This window comes from Ischnura elegans, chromosome 9 (genome assembly GCF_921293095.1).
Source record: "Ischnura elegans chromosome 9, ioIscEleg1.1, whole genome shotgun sequence".
In the NCBI taxonomy this organism is placed as follows: Eukaryota; Metazoa; Arthropoda; class Insecta; order Odonata; family Coenagrionidae; genus Ischnura; species Ischnura elegans.
Genome location: NC_060254.1, coordinates 34,762,079 through 34,777,008, shown reverse-complemented (window position 1 = coordinate 34,777,008; position 14,930 = coordinate 34,762,079). Strand labels below are relative to the sequence as shown.

Below are 14,930 nucleotides of genomic sequence, written 5' to 3'. Positions count from 1 at the left end.
CTCCTGTTTTCTTACTTTCTGAGGTATTCTGGTGATATTTATGTCCCTGAGGTCTTGTTAAGCCATTCTTGTAATGTCATTAGGTTTTGTTTGGCAGAATTATATGTCAATATGTACTTGTTTTCAGATTCAAGAATCTTTTTTTAAATTTTCATTGTGTGATTGTCAAAATGAGGATTAATATGTTTTCTACCGGGCCTCAATGTGCCAAACATTTTATTCAGAAGCATAATGAGATACCATATGGTTGTGTGTGGTATGGAATGTGTTATAGTCAAAGGAGATGAAGAGTGTATGAAGATTTTGATGAGAATACAATTGTAAATGATTACTTGTCGGTCTCTCAGAGTCACTAAGAAAAATATGAGGCTATGGATAAATTCAAACAATTCAAGTGAAGTAATCATTGCTGCAAATCCATAGCGGATACAGAAAAAACTCAAGGGGGGGGGCAAAAGATATCTTGAGTTACCTTTACTTTTATCGTTATAATAAATAATCTATTCACATGCAGAGGTTCAGAAATGTTTAATTAAAGTGATTATACACATATTCAAGACAATGCCATCTTATGATATGAAAAAGTTACAATTTTGGTTCAGCTACGTTTGGCAATACGGGTGGCCCCGCAAAGGGGGGGCACGCACCCCCTCTCCCCCAATCTGTATCCACCACTGCAGCAAATAACTTTTCATGAAAATCTACCTTTATTTTGTTAGTAATCTGTTAGTGTAAGCTAAAACTGGACAGTAATTGGATTAAGAGAAAAACAAGGAGAAATATAGGCAGTATTGACAAAGGCATCCAACATATTCAAGCCATTAAATTTAAAAACAATTGCTATCTAGGAAGCAATGGAGAATTTTTATTGAGGTTCGAGTAGAAGTCATCAAGGAATGAGGGCCCTAGGGGGGCCCTTTGAAGGATACCACACAATGGGGTGGGGACCCAATAATTCAATTGATACGCCCAGTCACCCAGGGAGGGGTTGGAATAAGAAGGAAAAAAGGAGGTGCCACTATGACAGGAGCCTGTTGAAGCCTCCAGGGAGAGGATTAGAGTGGAAGGTAGGGGATAGGGAAATTGCCATGGGGACAACAGGGCCTACTACTAGCAAAACCATTACTTGATTTACCAATGAAATTGACAGATTTTTCTATGAGGAGAAAATGCCAACGATATTTTCGTTGGATATCAGTAGAACTCATCAGTCATCACATTCATAAATGCTCATTGCATTTCAAAAATGAATGAAGAATTTTTATTCTATGGAAATTCTCTTTTGCCAGATGAGCCACGAATAAAAAACAATTTCCTTGAAATGTTCTGTGGTCGATGCAAAAATGAAGTGCATTAATAAGACATACTATGAAAGCGTAGCAATTGAATACATGCATAGGAGTGGAGTAAATTAATAGCCCTTAGTTATAACTAACTCAGGACTGAACGACCAAAAACTTTAATTTTATACTGCTTATCACATAAACAGGTAGTACTGACCAATTATTTGAATCTTAAGGACTATATAGCTGTGAAAAGGAGTGTATTATGTATTTCCTACGAAATACAGTTTTCCCTCCAAAATACTGTGTGAAAAATAAAAATCTTAGTATTCTTCAGTTGATGTATTGAGGAGAAACCATAGAAAATAGGAGTTCAAGATGAATACTAAAACAACAGAAATATGTATACTTTGCCAAGAAATTACCACAAACCCCTGAGTTATGGAGTAGATGACCAATCTCAATCATTCTATTCAGAATCACATATTGTTTATACTGGAATGAAATTTGAGAAGCCCTAATCATAATAATGGTAGAAAAAAATTATCTGTGGAAGGGGAGGTGGAAGTACATCTGACAGTGTCCACGTACTGCTAATGATAATGAAACCCTTAGCTAAGAGCGAAGTGCGTTCAAAAAGAGCTCATAGGTTTCATTCAGTTGCTTACTCCATAATGATCCTTCACAGCTTCTGATATTTTTAAGCACTATATTTTTCTCAAAAAGTAACTACACGAAAAATGAGGTTGCTTCAGCAGATAATTAATAAAATGCTTGTTAACATAGGGTAGTGCGAACCTCTACCCAGGCAATCTCGAAAGTTATGTACATAGTATATCTAGTAACTGCCTGATGGAGAGGGAGCTATCTCATGCAATATTACCTGTTTCCACAGTCAGGTTAGTACATCCTGAAGGTAGGACCTAGCATAAGAAGGCTTACACTTACTGAATAGCCCCTATCAGGCACCCTAGCCAGAAATTTGCCTTGGGGGATGCTTGGGAGGTGTGCGGATTGCCTTCACAGGTAATTTGTGACCAATTCGCTCACATCGGTATACCATATGTTTAGTAAGTAATAATTTCATTTGGACTTATCAAAAGGACAGTCTGCACTCATTCTACCTGCCCGGAGGCTCGACAGTCAGTCCCAGGGGCGCAACTAGGAATTAAGGCTAGGGGGGGTTTAACGTGCAACTGGGGGTATTACATACCTACCAGGGTAACCAGGAGTTTTGGGGGCCTTCCTCCAGAAAAATTTGAAGAGTAATGGTTCAAAATGGCGAGTTTTACGGCTTTCTGAAGGGTATTTGATAAATCCTAACACTATCCTATATGTAATACTGATCCAAATAAGTAAAATGGATTAAACTTAAAAATTTCTCTGATCTCTGGGGAGGGTTTTGTCCCCCAAAACCCCCCCCTCGCTGCGCCACTGGTCAGTCCAATCACGTATCAGTCTTCTCTTCGCTATAATGCAATGATCATATTTATCTCGATTACCCCCAAAAACAGCATAATGAGGCCTTTACATCGGGAGTTTTAACAATCAACAACAAGCGATCACACATACCCATGTCCGGGAAGGAGCAACCTATCCAGGTGGGACTCAAACCCACGACCTGTGGTAAGGTAGGTGAGGACTTATCCCCACCACCACCGAGGCCGACAATCACTCTTTCTGACTTTCATTCATCAGTTTCATACTCTAAATCTTTACGCCTATGTATTAATTATAATGTTGTCCAGTTTCATTGTAATTAGAACAATGAATTTGATTCTTAAATGCGATTCAGTGACAGACGTAACTAAGTATTTGTAGAGAAAAAGAAAGTGTCAAGGGATAGATGCCCCAGGGCTAGTGGTCTCCTCAGCAGATGTATCATGGGCAGCTATCACAGGAGAAAAACATACAGACACTGCAGTAGTCCTTTTCACTACTATTCTATAATGTTCAAGAGAAGATGGGAAACTCCATTCAAGGGCGTACCGAGAGGGGGGGCTAGCTGTGGTCGTTTAAGTTGTAACGCAGAAAAGGTTAAGGAAACCAAAATTTCAAGAACATTATAACAGCCATTATTGGTTTTTAAAGTTATGTATTTGCTCGTAAAAATTATTTTGCTTAGACGTTTTATAGTAATATCACTTTTAATGGGTTTGAAGCAAAATTTGCTCAATGCTTTCATTTTGAACTAAATTTACTTTTGCTTCCAGGGGGGAAATTACCCCATGGGCTAGGGAAGTCCATGACTCCATTCTTAAATATTAATGAGGTATGTGACTGAAATAATTAGGGAAATTCAGTTAATTGATACACCTAGTTGTGAATATAACCCCATCTTTTAACCAAAATGTCACAAAAAATTAATCGCGCGACTACGTTCAAGCTCAAAGGACCAGTGGCGTAGCCAGGGGGGGTGGGTCCGGACCCCTCCCCCCAAAATATAAAAAAACTCAATTATTTTCCTTCATAAAAGAAAATGAAATATTGAAAATACATAATTTACCAAATATTATTTTAACAAATGAAATTTTTTCAATTATGAGAAGTGTTAAAATTAGTTTAAAACCCATTATTTAGTTCCCTGTTTTTCGAGAAATTTCTCCCTGCTTTCGGACCCCCCCCCCCCTCCCGAATGATATTCCTGGCTACGCCACCGCAAAGGACTAATGTTTTTCTAAAATGAAGTCCTCAAAAATGGGGTGACAATATTTGGTGAAAAATAGTAATTGTTACCAATATGTAATCATTACAAGAAAGTTTTATTACTACCATGAATGTATGAAACCTCAAGTAATGACAAAGAGGATTTTGAGGGATGGCTACAAGCAATAGAGTATTCATCGTTATCTGTCGGCAAAATTGTTCTCTCAAGAACAAGCCTATCACGTTGTTTTTACTTAATATAAACTCAAAATGTCATGTTGCTTTATGTATTCATCGTTCTTAGGGGTATTTACCCAGAACACTGAATAAATTTCATTTCATCATGTAAGTACACAGATAAATCACAATTTTGATTTTTTGTGAGTACATAAATGCAAAATTCAATCCATTTTGTGATGGAGAGCAATAAAAGCTAATTTGTGCAATATGCAGGACTGTATCTGACTTGGACAATCCAACAAGCTGACCAGAGGAGACTTGAAACCTTGGAAACCTGGTATAGGCAGTGAACTTTAGATCAAAAGATGGATAGGGCGAGAAACTAGGTTTACCAAAGAATGGAAGAATTACAGAGAACCATACACCAGAGAAGGATTAAGAGATAGGCCTTGTAATAAAACCTCAACAATGGAGAGAGAAACTGAAGGGAAAGTCCCCCGTGGAAGATCCAGTGCTAAAGGTAGATAGATGAGAACACAAGCAAGAGGAACATCAGGGAACTGGTACAAGTTGTGGTAAAGGCAGACATGAAGGGTTTGAGTGTACCAATCCTAGGAATGCAGCACTATGACCAGTTGAATAAACTCATGCTTTCATTCTCTAACCTGTGGAATGCAATTTTACTAGAGAACATATCGATACATCCACTGCATAAACGCTCAACAATCCCCCACCGAATCAAATCCGTTCATCTAGTAGCCCAACAATACAACTATGCTCAGCTGGCAGAAGCCGTAGCATAAACGCTCACCTCCAATTCTCAAAGCTTCGAAGGTGAGCATTTGCGATCTGGCTATTGCCAGCTGAGCGTATTTGTATTGTTGGGCTCCGAGATGAGTGGATTTGATTCGATGGGCTATTGTTGAGCATTTGTTCAGTGGAGGTATTGATATCAAAGCCCGCTTCCCTGGCAATGGGGTGAAGTCCTCACCTGCCAAGCAAGATGTCCCACAGGTTCGAGTCCCACCAGGATAGGTTGCCTCTCTCCAGGGCACGATTGTTTGTGCATGTGTAATTGTTATCTTGTTGAAAACACCAATGTAAAAGGCCAATATGTGCTGTTTTCGGTGGAATGGGAATAAATAAATAAAACCAAATGAAAACACTAAATAGTTCACTTCACAGTGCTGCAATGTGAAGGTGACTGACTTGACTGATGCTATGATACCGATGGATTAGGTACCTAAAGGGTAAATAACGAGCAAAAATATAATATATGCTTGCATAAAATAATTTGCCTCGTGCAACATTCAAACCCAGTTATGCTAATGAGGACGTTTCTTGACCTGGGAGACGAAAGTTGCAAATTTTCGTCGGAGATTTTTCTACGCAGGCGAATGGATGCCGAAAATGTACATATCCTTGGTCTCCCCCTTTTATGACCATTGCAGGTTTGCGAAGTCTTAGTATCAGGACCTAACATAGTGGGGCTTAAGCCGTACCCTCAAAATCTGGGAGCAGTTACCCGGACCCTTTGTCTTATTTTACCCATCTATGTGGTAAGGGGTCATACAATTGTTCATTCAGTCAGTTTTCGAAATAAATATTTGTTCCTTCCTCAAAAAATATAAACTAACAATTGAATTATCTTTTGAGCAGTGTTCACATTTTTTAAACAAAATTCTGCAATAAATATTAATTCATATCTCGATTTCAGCATGAACATCAACATGGAAATTGCTGATGCATTAAATCCATTAATATTGACAGTAGAGCTTCGTTCAAAAATTGACAATTCTCAGAATAAAACGAGGTATTCAATTTGACATAAATAAAGCATGTGCAAGCAACATTTATACATATAGCTAATTCATATAAAAAAAAGCATGAGTTTACAGCAAACCAATGCCGCATATAAACCCGGAAAGGAGGGAGCCCAACTACCCTTGGTGTCCGAGATAATGCAGAATCTCCGCTGGGAATGGTCAAAAAAGATATGTGCCGAGAGTGTGTGATTATCCACAAGACCCTTCCAAACAAATGTCCTACAAAAATGCTCCATATAGAGGGGACGGAAGAGTCTCTTGGGGCTCCGTACAGCAGCCATGCTAAGGAGAGAACTTCACCGTCTCAAAAGGTTTAAAGTAAAGCATGGGAGCATACTGGAAAGAGTTCACCCCTTGTGAAAGTGTTGTTGACTGATAACAGGCTCTGAGATCCAAATTTTTATCAAAATCAGATACATACTAACATCAACCTCTGCTGCCGGAGCCCTAAATGCGTATTAACACATTCAATGCGGGCCCGATTTTCATTTAAGTGGTCATAACTGGCCGTAAAAATAAGAAAGAAAAATGGAGGTTTTCGCACCATAACTTCCATTTAAATACGGCTTCTTTCACGGTTCGAAAGAGGAAAGCTTGCTGAAGGCCATACACACGATCGGAAAACTCAGAAGTGGATATTAGTCACGTATGGAGGCGGAGAAAGGGCTCCCGGCCCGACAGGCAGAGCACGTCAATTGACGTTCTCCCTATCTCGGCTTGGACAGGACCACCTCAATTGACATGCCTTGCACTGAATGTGTAAACCTCAAAACCCCTAACATGCCTACGCAGGCACAGGAAAAAAGCTCCACTTGGTGCCTGGCGTGATTATATGGACATGCTAACTTAAAAGGGTTAGAATAAAGGGTGATCATTGAGAACTTAAATCCAGCACAGAAGGGCCAAGATTATTTTTTTCAATATGGCAAGGAGACATTTATGTGGTTTAGCATCTGGTGCACAAGCTTCAGTAGTTCTACACTTGGCAGGAATTCATCGTATTTTGGATTACTATGCCAAAACAATATTTTTTTATAGTCAGGGGATTTATTGATGTCCACCAGTAAAAACTATGGACAATCAATGCTACCTTGCAATTACCACCAAATTTAAGTTGAGAGTTGCGAGATTTATTTATGCCATGCAAAATATCTGCTAAGTTAGATCACGTTAATGGTAAAAATGAGAGAGTGATGAGGTCCTTATTTAATACGAGGGCATTAGTTAGAAAAATGTTACATATCACAGAAAATATTATACCATTCAGAATCACTTCAAAATTAAAATACATTTTATTGAATTAACTCACATTCAATTAATAATCAGGCTCATTAAAAAACAGATGTTAAATCAGCTTCATTTTCATAACAGACAATTACAATGAAATTATTAAAAATACACAAAAAACATATGAGTAGCAATATAAAGCAAAGTGCTTGCTTAAGTTGATCTTACATTATTCCATTGCGGACTGCATCTACAAACCAACATAGAAACATAAAGCACAAGTCATCTTATACCTTTACACAGTATCGAATTACAAGTTCAAAAGCACGTGTATATTGGGAACACACAAAATACAATCGATTCTTCTGCAAGTGAATCTCCTTCATGATCTGTTGTCAAAATATCAACATTATACTCCATCAAATGTAAAACAACAATTAATCCACCAAAGTAGTAATTTAGCACTCTGACACATAATGAAGCCAGATGATATTGGAGGAACTTGGATGGGTATATTCCTGAAATTAAAATCCAATGCTCAAAAACCATAGCCAACCCTCCATTTAGCACTGAGGAAAAAAATGGTACCAGTTGAACCAACTCCCTGTAGACATTTCTCATTTTGAACATATAATATCAGCAACAACGACTTCCAAAAATGCATCCAACGTAGCATAGTAACAAAGGTCACATTCTACACAGTAAGCGTCACACATTTACGATCTCACTTTTTGCTATCTTCATATTTTAAGTGTAAAAGGCAACACAATCATTGGAATCTTCGGTCAGAAAAAACACTGAACATTAAGTATATGTGCCAAAGAACACTATTTAAAATTCTCACATTTACTCAACTCCTCAGCAAACCAAAATTTAAAATAATCATGAGGCACCAAAGAAACTAATGCATCTTTTATCAAGAAGAAAAAGACAGAAAATTTTTAACTCTGACAAATGTAAGGAGACTGAATATATCCGGAAACCAAACAAATGACAGTCATTATTTCAGATCCTTGAAGGAATGATGTCTAACAGAAAGCAGCATTCACACTACAGATCTTGAAAGACCACTTTTTCATGATAACAGGTGACTACAGGACATCTGATAGTGAAAGAATCCACAAACTAGAAACTGGTCGTATTTGGATACAATTATCGCCAACAGAGAAATAACTGTAATAAGCCATTAAGGCCCTAACACCCATTCCGATGTATGTACAGAACTAAAAAAATCCCTAGAGCAACCAGCTCAAGGGGATCATGATAAATTAACAATTCAAACCATTCATTCTACATCATTCAGAGCACTTTTAACATGACAACTATGAACAAATCAAACTGAATACAACTACATATTTACAAATACACAAAAATACAGTCTTCATCATGGGTCAGGATGAATCGCCAGATTTAAATCATGATCCTCATAGAATTTCTAAAACAAAACAATACTGTAAATTATTAATGCAGGATGAAAATTTACATTGTACTTACATACATATACATCTTATAACATGCATAAATTTAAATTTGAGATAACAGAAATCTACAGATTTACATTCTTAATCAGCAACTCCGTAACATGTTGTATAAAACATAATAAATGCCAAGGGACATATCATCCCTTCCTCTCAAACATCAAGCATAAGCCTTATCCATCAGGTATAATGACCAACGAATGGGTTAAGGCTAATATGTAGCACCATCTACCACTCCATTTCTGTAAATTCAAAATCTTACACAAATTTTACAAATCAGAATTCTTAATGAATTCCATGTTTGTTTGTTTTTAATCACTCTGTGTGCATAGTATAAACAAACACTACACTTAGCACCTATCACATAACTAGATTCCTCGAGTCTTCGACACCTCACAGTTAAACCAGCAGCTAATTTTTAAACCATCACCACCTCTTTGGCACAAATAATCAGCAACCTTGCAACCAAACAATTTCAATAAGCTTTTTACAGGTACTTCATGATCTCCTGAGAATAGTTCTGCTCACACTGCAAGAAAATGAAAAGAAAAATCAAAATGGCACGTTGTTTTATTTCATAGTCTAATCATAACATATTCCTTTAATATCATAATTTCGCATCATTTTGTGAACTAGCCAGGCTAAATTATTTTGAGAAATCTGTTAGTTGTCTGGTGGAGGCCTATAACAATCAAAAACAACAACGGGACTGTAAGCCATCTTCATTACAGAGGTTACTCTTAGCTTATAATTTTGGTGTTTAATGAAGATACATGCATTACAGTGTACAGGCGGTCCTCGACTTTCGTACACTCGACTTTCGTACAATTCACACTTTCGTACGTTCAAAATTGACACCTTTTACTTGACTTCCGTACGCTAAATTCGGACTATCGGACGTTGGTCTGTATTTTTTTTAAATTCCCGCGATGTTTATTGCGCATCCCAACATTCAATTGTTTCAAATGACAGTATATGCGAACAATACGAACGTTTACAATGAAGGGAATTGTTTTTAGTTGACTCAAATCTAGGTGACTTATTTGGGAGAACGACTGCCTGCTTTAGGCTCCTTCATCAAGAGAAGAAGAAATCCTTCATTGGAGAGATTTTTCAAAAAAGTTGACTAGACATCATCAAATAGCTTTCAATAAAACTAGTAAGATCTTATTTCGAATTGTGTTTTTTCATTTGAGGGCTGTTTAATTCAAGTACACCTTCAGCAACGATATTGCGTATTGCACGAAATATCACCCAAATTCCGTTAGTCTTTCGTCTTTTTTGAATGGCATGCGAGATATACGCAATCACGAATGTCACCTGCCGGATGTCGAATTTTGGTGTGAAAATTAAAAGGCATCCCGAGTGCGGGTTCAACAATTACATTTGGTTATGCTTCTTGATATGTCTTTTCATTTATAATGGACGTAACAAGTGGAATGTCAGTTTAAACGGCAAGAGGAAGTTTCACTCGATAGCCAACGGAGTTCTTGTTTTTTTTAAACTTTTATTTACAGTTTCCGGAAACAGCGGCCGCGTATTTTCGAAATAAATCAGATGATTTGAGGAATATTATTAACATATTATTAAAATTTAGTGAACTGAAATGAAATATGTGGAAAAAAAGGTTTTAGTGCATATATATTCCGCTCTTATGGAACGTAACCCCAAATTAGTATTGAAGTCAATGGTTCGACTTTCGTACAAGTTCTCGGGAACGCATTGTGTACGAAAGTCGGGGACTGCCTGTATTACTCATGTAGAAAAATATCATATTTAAGCATCAAAAAGCCTTATAAAGGGTAAATTTAAAAAGATACCTCTCTATTTTTATAAATAACAAAAAAGCAAAAGAGAGATAAAATCAATTAACTTGATATCTTCATGAATTAATTATCTATAAAAGTATACTAGATTTTATAGAACCATATGGTGTCAACTGTATTTAATTTGTGGAGGTACAATAATTTACGCCAAACTGAAAAATAGACTCCAAAACAAGTTAACTGACTTAGGTGCATAAATACTTCCCATGCCCCTTAAAACCTCCTAAGATGGATCAGAGATGAAAACGGCATCAAATCATAGGAAGACTAGTATTAAGTTTTAAACTTAACAGACTTTGGGCAACAGTTTATAGAAAATTCTTTCCAGTGATAATTTGAGCTATGATAATTTAAGTTCAATAAATGCACCTCACCTTGGTCAAAGCAACTGGGGTTGATGTAGCTCAACAGATCATGGTCAGACATTTGCGTGAGTTCCTGAGGCACCATCCCTCCATCTTCGCCACACTTTTTTGGACCAACCGTCACTGCCAGCTGCAACTGTGGCTGCAAGGGTGCCTGAGGTGTCACATTTTCTTCGGAGTTCAGAATCCTTGTCGTCGATATGTCTTCCTTCAACACCCTCTCCATTGCAGCTGCAACTCGACTTTGAGCTCTGTGCTGATCCTCTATATCTTTCCTTGCCAAAGGATGAACAGGCATTCTGAGCAATGGAAAAGCTACAGTGTTCACGCTAGGCATGGGAATGGTATCTTGGGAACAAGACGCTTTCTCAACGTTTTGCAACATATTCTGACGGACATCAATCTGGGAGGGTGCCAATGCTTCTACATGACTATCAATACTGAGATTCTGGCATTGCACACCAATGCTTTCATTGCTGTGACTGCTGACTGAAGGGCAAGAGCTGCTCACTAAACCAGGGCTGATCTGGAGATTATCAGTCTGGACAGACATCGCATGTTCCAACCTTGGTACCAGACTGGCACTTGTAACAGCATCTGCCACGCTGAGAGACAAGGACCCACTAACCGGCAACGAGGCACAGCCGTGATTCAGCTCAGTGACGGAGTCCTTCTGACCGCTCTGTCCTTGCTGAACAGTCATTACTTCGTGCATGATCGCAGCAGAGGTCACTATAGGCAAGGAGGGGTTGTGCTCCAGGGTCAACTGTGGCATGGTCTGTGCCATAGTTGGAGGCATGGAGTCTCGAGGTTGGGCCCCTAAGGAACCATCTCTGAGGGCTGCGGCCAGGGCATCCGAGGCCATCGTGCAGTTAGGCTCCATGGAAACTGACAAAGGCATCGAAGTATTGGGCATCGTAATCATACAACTTTGCTCCATTGTTTGAGCAATATTACCATTTGTCACTTCGGGAACTATTGGATTACTGGACAGTGCTGACACCAGGGACAGTCCACACAAACTTAGCTCCTCCTTGGGGCAAATCTTAGCGGGAGATACAGTCATGGCATTGCCACTGCACATATTTGTGGTGATGGGGATATCGGAGATGCGTTGGTCAGGCTTTACAAATGCAAGACAAGCATCAGATGGTGGCGATGCAACCGTTTCCACCTGATTTTCTTTCATGGGAGACGTGGGATCACTAGATCCTGTAACCGGATTTGCCAGCACTTCTGACAGAGTGTGATTCAAAGAGTCTATTACAAGCCTATGGGGACTGACAGAGGAAGGGTTTTCATTGGGAATCGAATCTACTTGCTCATCCACAACAATCTTTTGTTCCATGGCCTGAGTTTGCATCATTGATGCTAATTGTAAGGCAATACTTGACGGCAGTGATGGTGCTACAGAAGGCGTTGATGCATTGGCATGAATTATGGCAGTAGAAGACTTTATGGGCAACTCTCCTGATACAAGAGATTGAGAAGTTTCAACTTTCACCTCAGAGGGTGGTTTTAGTTCTCCTTCGATGCGAGATAGGAATTTTTCCACACTTTGACCAGACTGAGCTGGCAATGGACCGCTTGTGTTATTTGACACAAATTGCTGAATTAGATTGGCTTCGGAACTAGAAGACGCCATCAGATTCCCCTGGGGTTTAGGAATGCTATCAGCCACAGTGGATGAGCCAACACTGGCAGTTTCCTTCTGACTTGAGCAGGTCCCTGGCCCTGCCAATGTCTCTGTCAATGGCAAGTGAACACTTGGCTCAGCAGTAACCACTGCGGTTGGTAATTTAATTGGCCCAGAAAGAACTTTGATGACTTCTGTACCAGCACTCCCTTCTGTGGACCACAATACAACAGGATGAACACCATCTTTTGTACCTGTAACTGCAAACATACCACATTTAAAATATCGAACTGAGAAAAACAGATAAAAGTTATAACATTTTGCTACAATAACAGTGAGTGAAAGAACTCAACAGAGAAAAAATCATTAGCCTAGACTGGGATTTGAACCCCGATCTCCCAAATTCATTTCAAAATCTCTACATAGGATGAAGATGCCCAGGTAGTTTAAGTGGTAATACATCTTGTGCAAATTTGGGCAATGAAGTAATAACTTTTAGTGGCTTAGGATACAAAAAATTTTCCTCAATAAAATTCCACACTCTATGCACACTTGCTGGTAACCCTGTTAAGTTACAATACTTGATAAACCGCATTAATTTCCATAGTAAAATGAGTATTTCAGATATGAAAACTTACGCCAGCATTTAATCTAAAGAAAATATAATGAAATTCAGCTAAAATCACATCTGTTTTTAATCTTTGGCGTATCCTTGTATGCGATAAGTTCTGCCAAGCAAATCCTAGAAGCTCAGATAACTAAAATAAATGCATGTACTCCCTATAAATAAATGTAAGATACCATTTCACTGCAATATTCTTTTCTAAAGGTAAAAAATTTCATTACGTCTCACATTTTTGGTCATATGAATCACTACACTTACTTTGAGGGGCAGATGGATGGCATGAAATGAACGACCTCCCCAAGGTGGGTAGCGTTGCAACTCCAGCGCCCGTCATAGGTGGCTCTCCAACCACTGCAGCAGAAACTGACACATCTCCAGATTCCACTTTGGGAAAGTGTTTGTTAACCTCCAAACCTATGAAAAGAAGATGAAACAAAATATAATATTTAGCATTTCCACCCGTGTGCAAGAGAAAACTAATATAATGCAGAGGCACAGTCATACTCATTTCCCATGGATTTAACTACATCAGGCCCATCTCGTTGAAAATAAATGTGAAAAGCAGTCAAACCCAAAAAATAAAACCTTTCAGGCACCAAGAGGTCCAATGACATACGCAACTCTGGGCAGGAGATGCATACTATCCAATTTCGTAGGGAAATAATCACCAATTAATTTTCTTGATATGAATACCAGAACCTAATAACAAATTTTGCCCAATTGGCATTACATTAAGACGATTAGCAACATTCAGGTTCATTACTTAGAGTGCTAAGCTACTGATCAAAATGTTTCATGTTACCAACCATGCCTGCGTGAAACTTTTGGACACTCCCTAAAATATCCTTGAAGAGCAAGGTAGACCAGGAAAAGATTTCACTCCCCTGGTGAGTGTGATATATGTTATAATGACTGCTACTACATGCTAGCTGCCGGATTTAAATTCCAAATGATATACAGTGGAACCTCGTTAAAGCGAGTACGGGCTATAGCAACACCCCCGCTATTACAAGAGATAGCCGATGCACCGTCAATTGACCCTATAATAAGCGTGTTAAATTCGTTTTTACGAGACCCTTTCGGTGTTGGCTCTCGCCATAGCGAGGGTTTCACCGCCGGAAGACTTTCATGAAGACTCCTTAACCTCTGTAATTGCTAGCGATCTGTTAGAAATGAAGTTAATGGAGTGCTCAGTCTCAAATTTATGTGGTAAACTGTTGTTCGATAAATATAATGATGACGAAACAATGCTTTGCATGATTTTTATTCAGTGCGGCGCTTATAAATTGTTTGAATAGTTAGTCGTTATTTGAGTAAGGAAATTTAGTGATGCAAAAAAACATCACCTTTCGTCTGGATTTATGCTTACGTTTATCGGATAGATGTTTATCTGTCGCCGCACCACTCCTGTTCCTGTATATCTGTTCGCAACAGTTATATTGGCAATTATTTGCTCCACCTCCGGTAAAGCGACAATTCGCTTTAGCGAGTGTTTATTAGTGCACCGTGGGGTGTCGTTATATCGAGGTTTCACTGTACTTAGGCATTAAAAGGATATCGAAATACAAAGGAGGATATAAGAAATTTTTGGGTGGACATCCATGTCTTAAATCGAAAGATTTCATTGCACCATACGCAGTTCTGGTGAATGATTCTTTTCTTTTGATTTAGCCAGGGCTCGAAGATCCCTTAATTTTGAGTAATATTTGCACTAATGTTGGGTAAAATAAAAATACACTTCTATTCTTTCCATGAAGTCTGCCAAGAAATGTGCATGCATGAACATTCAGTGTGCAACACCTATACTTTCCTGTTTTTACATATTGACAATCTGGCTT

General features: G+C 38.6%; 1 protein-coding gene across 3 annotated transcripts in view; it reads right to left on the bottom strand.

Moving 5' to 3' along the window:
* Nucleotides 1-7,208: 7,208 nt before the first annotated feature.
* The window catches only part of LOC124164851, an 88,007-nt gene continuing 80,285 nt past the window's right edge, over nt 7,209-14,930 (bottom strand). For all 3 annotated transcript variants that reach the window (XM_046542053.1, XM_046542052.1, XM_046542055.1), the window contains exons 11-13: nt 13,351-13,506; nt 10,841-12,727; nt 7,209-9,169 (exon numbers count right to left, since the gene is read on the bottom strand). In XM_046542053.1, the coding sequence (XP_046398009.1) occupies nt 9,165-9,169; nt 10,841-12,727; nt 13,351-13,506 (2,048 nt within the window). In that variant the 3' untranslated portion in view covers nt 7,209-9,164. The remainder of the gene's footprint in view (nt 9,170-10,840; nt 12,728-13,350; nt 13,507-14,930) is intronic.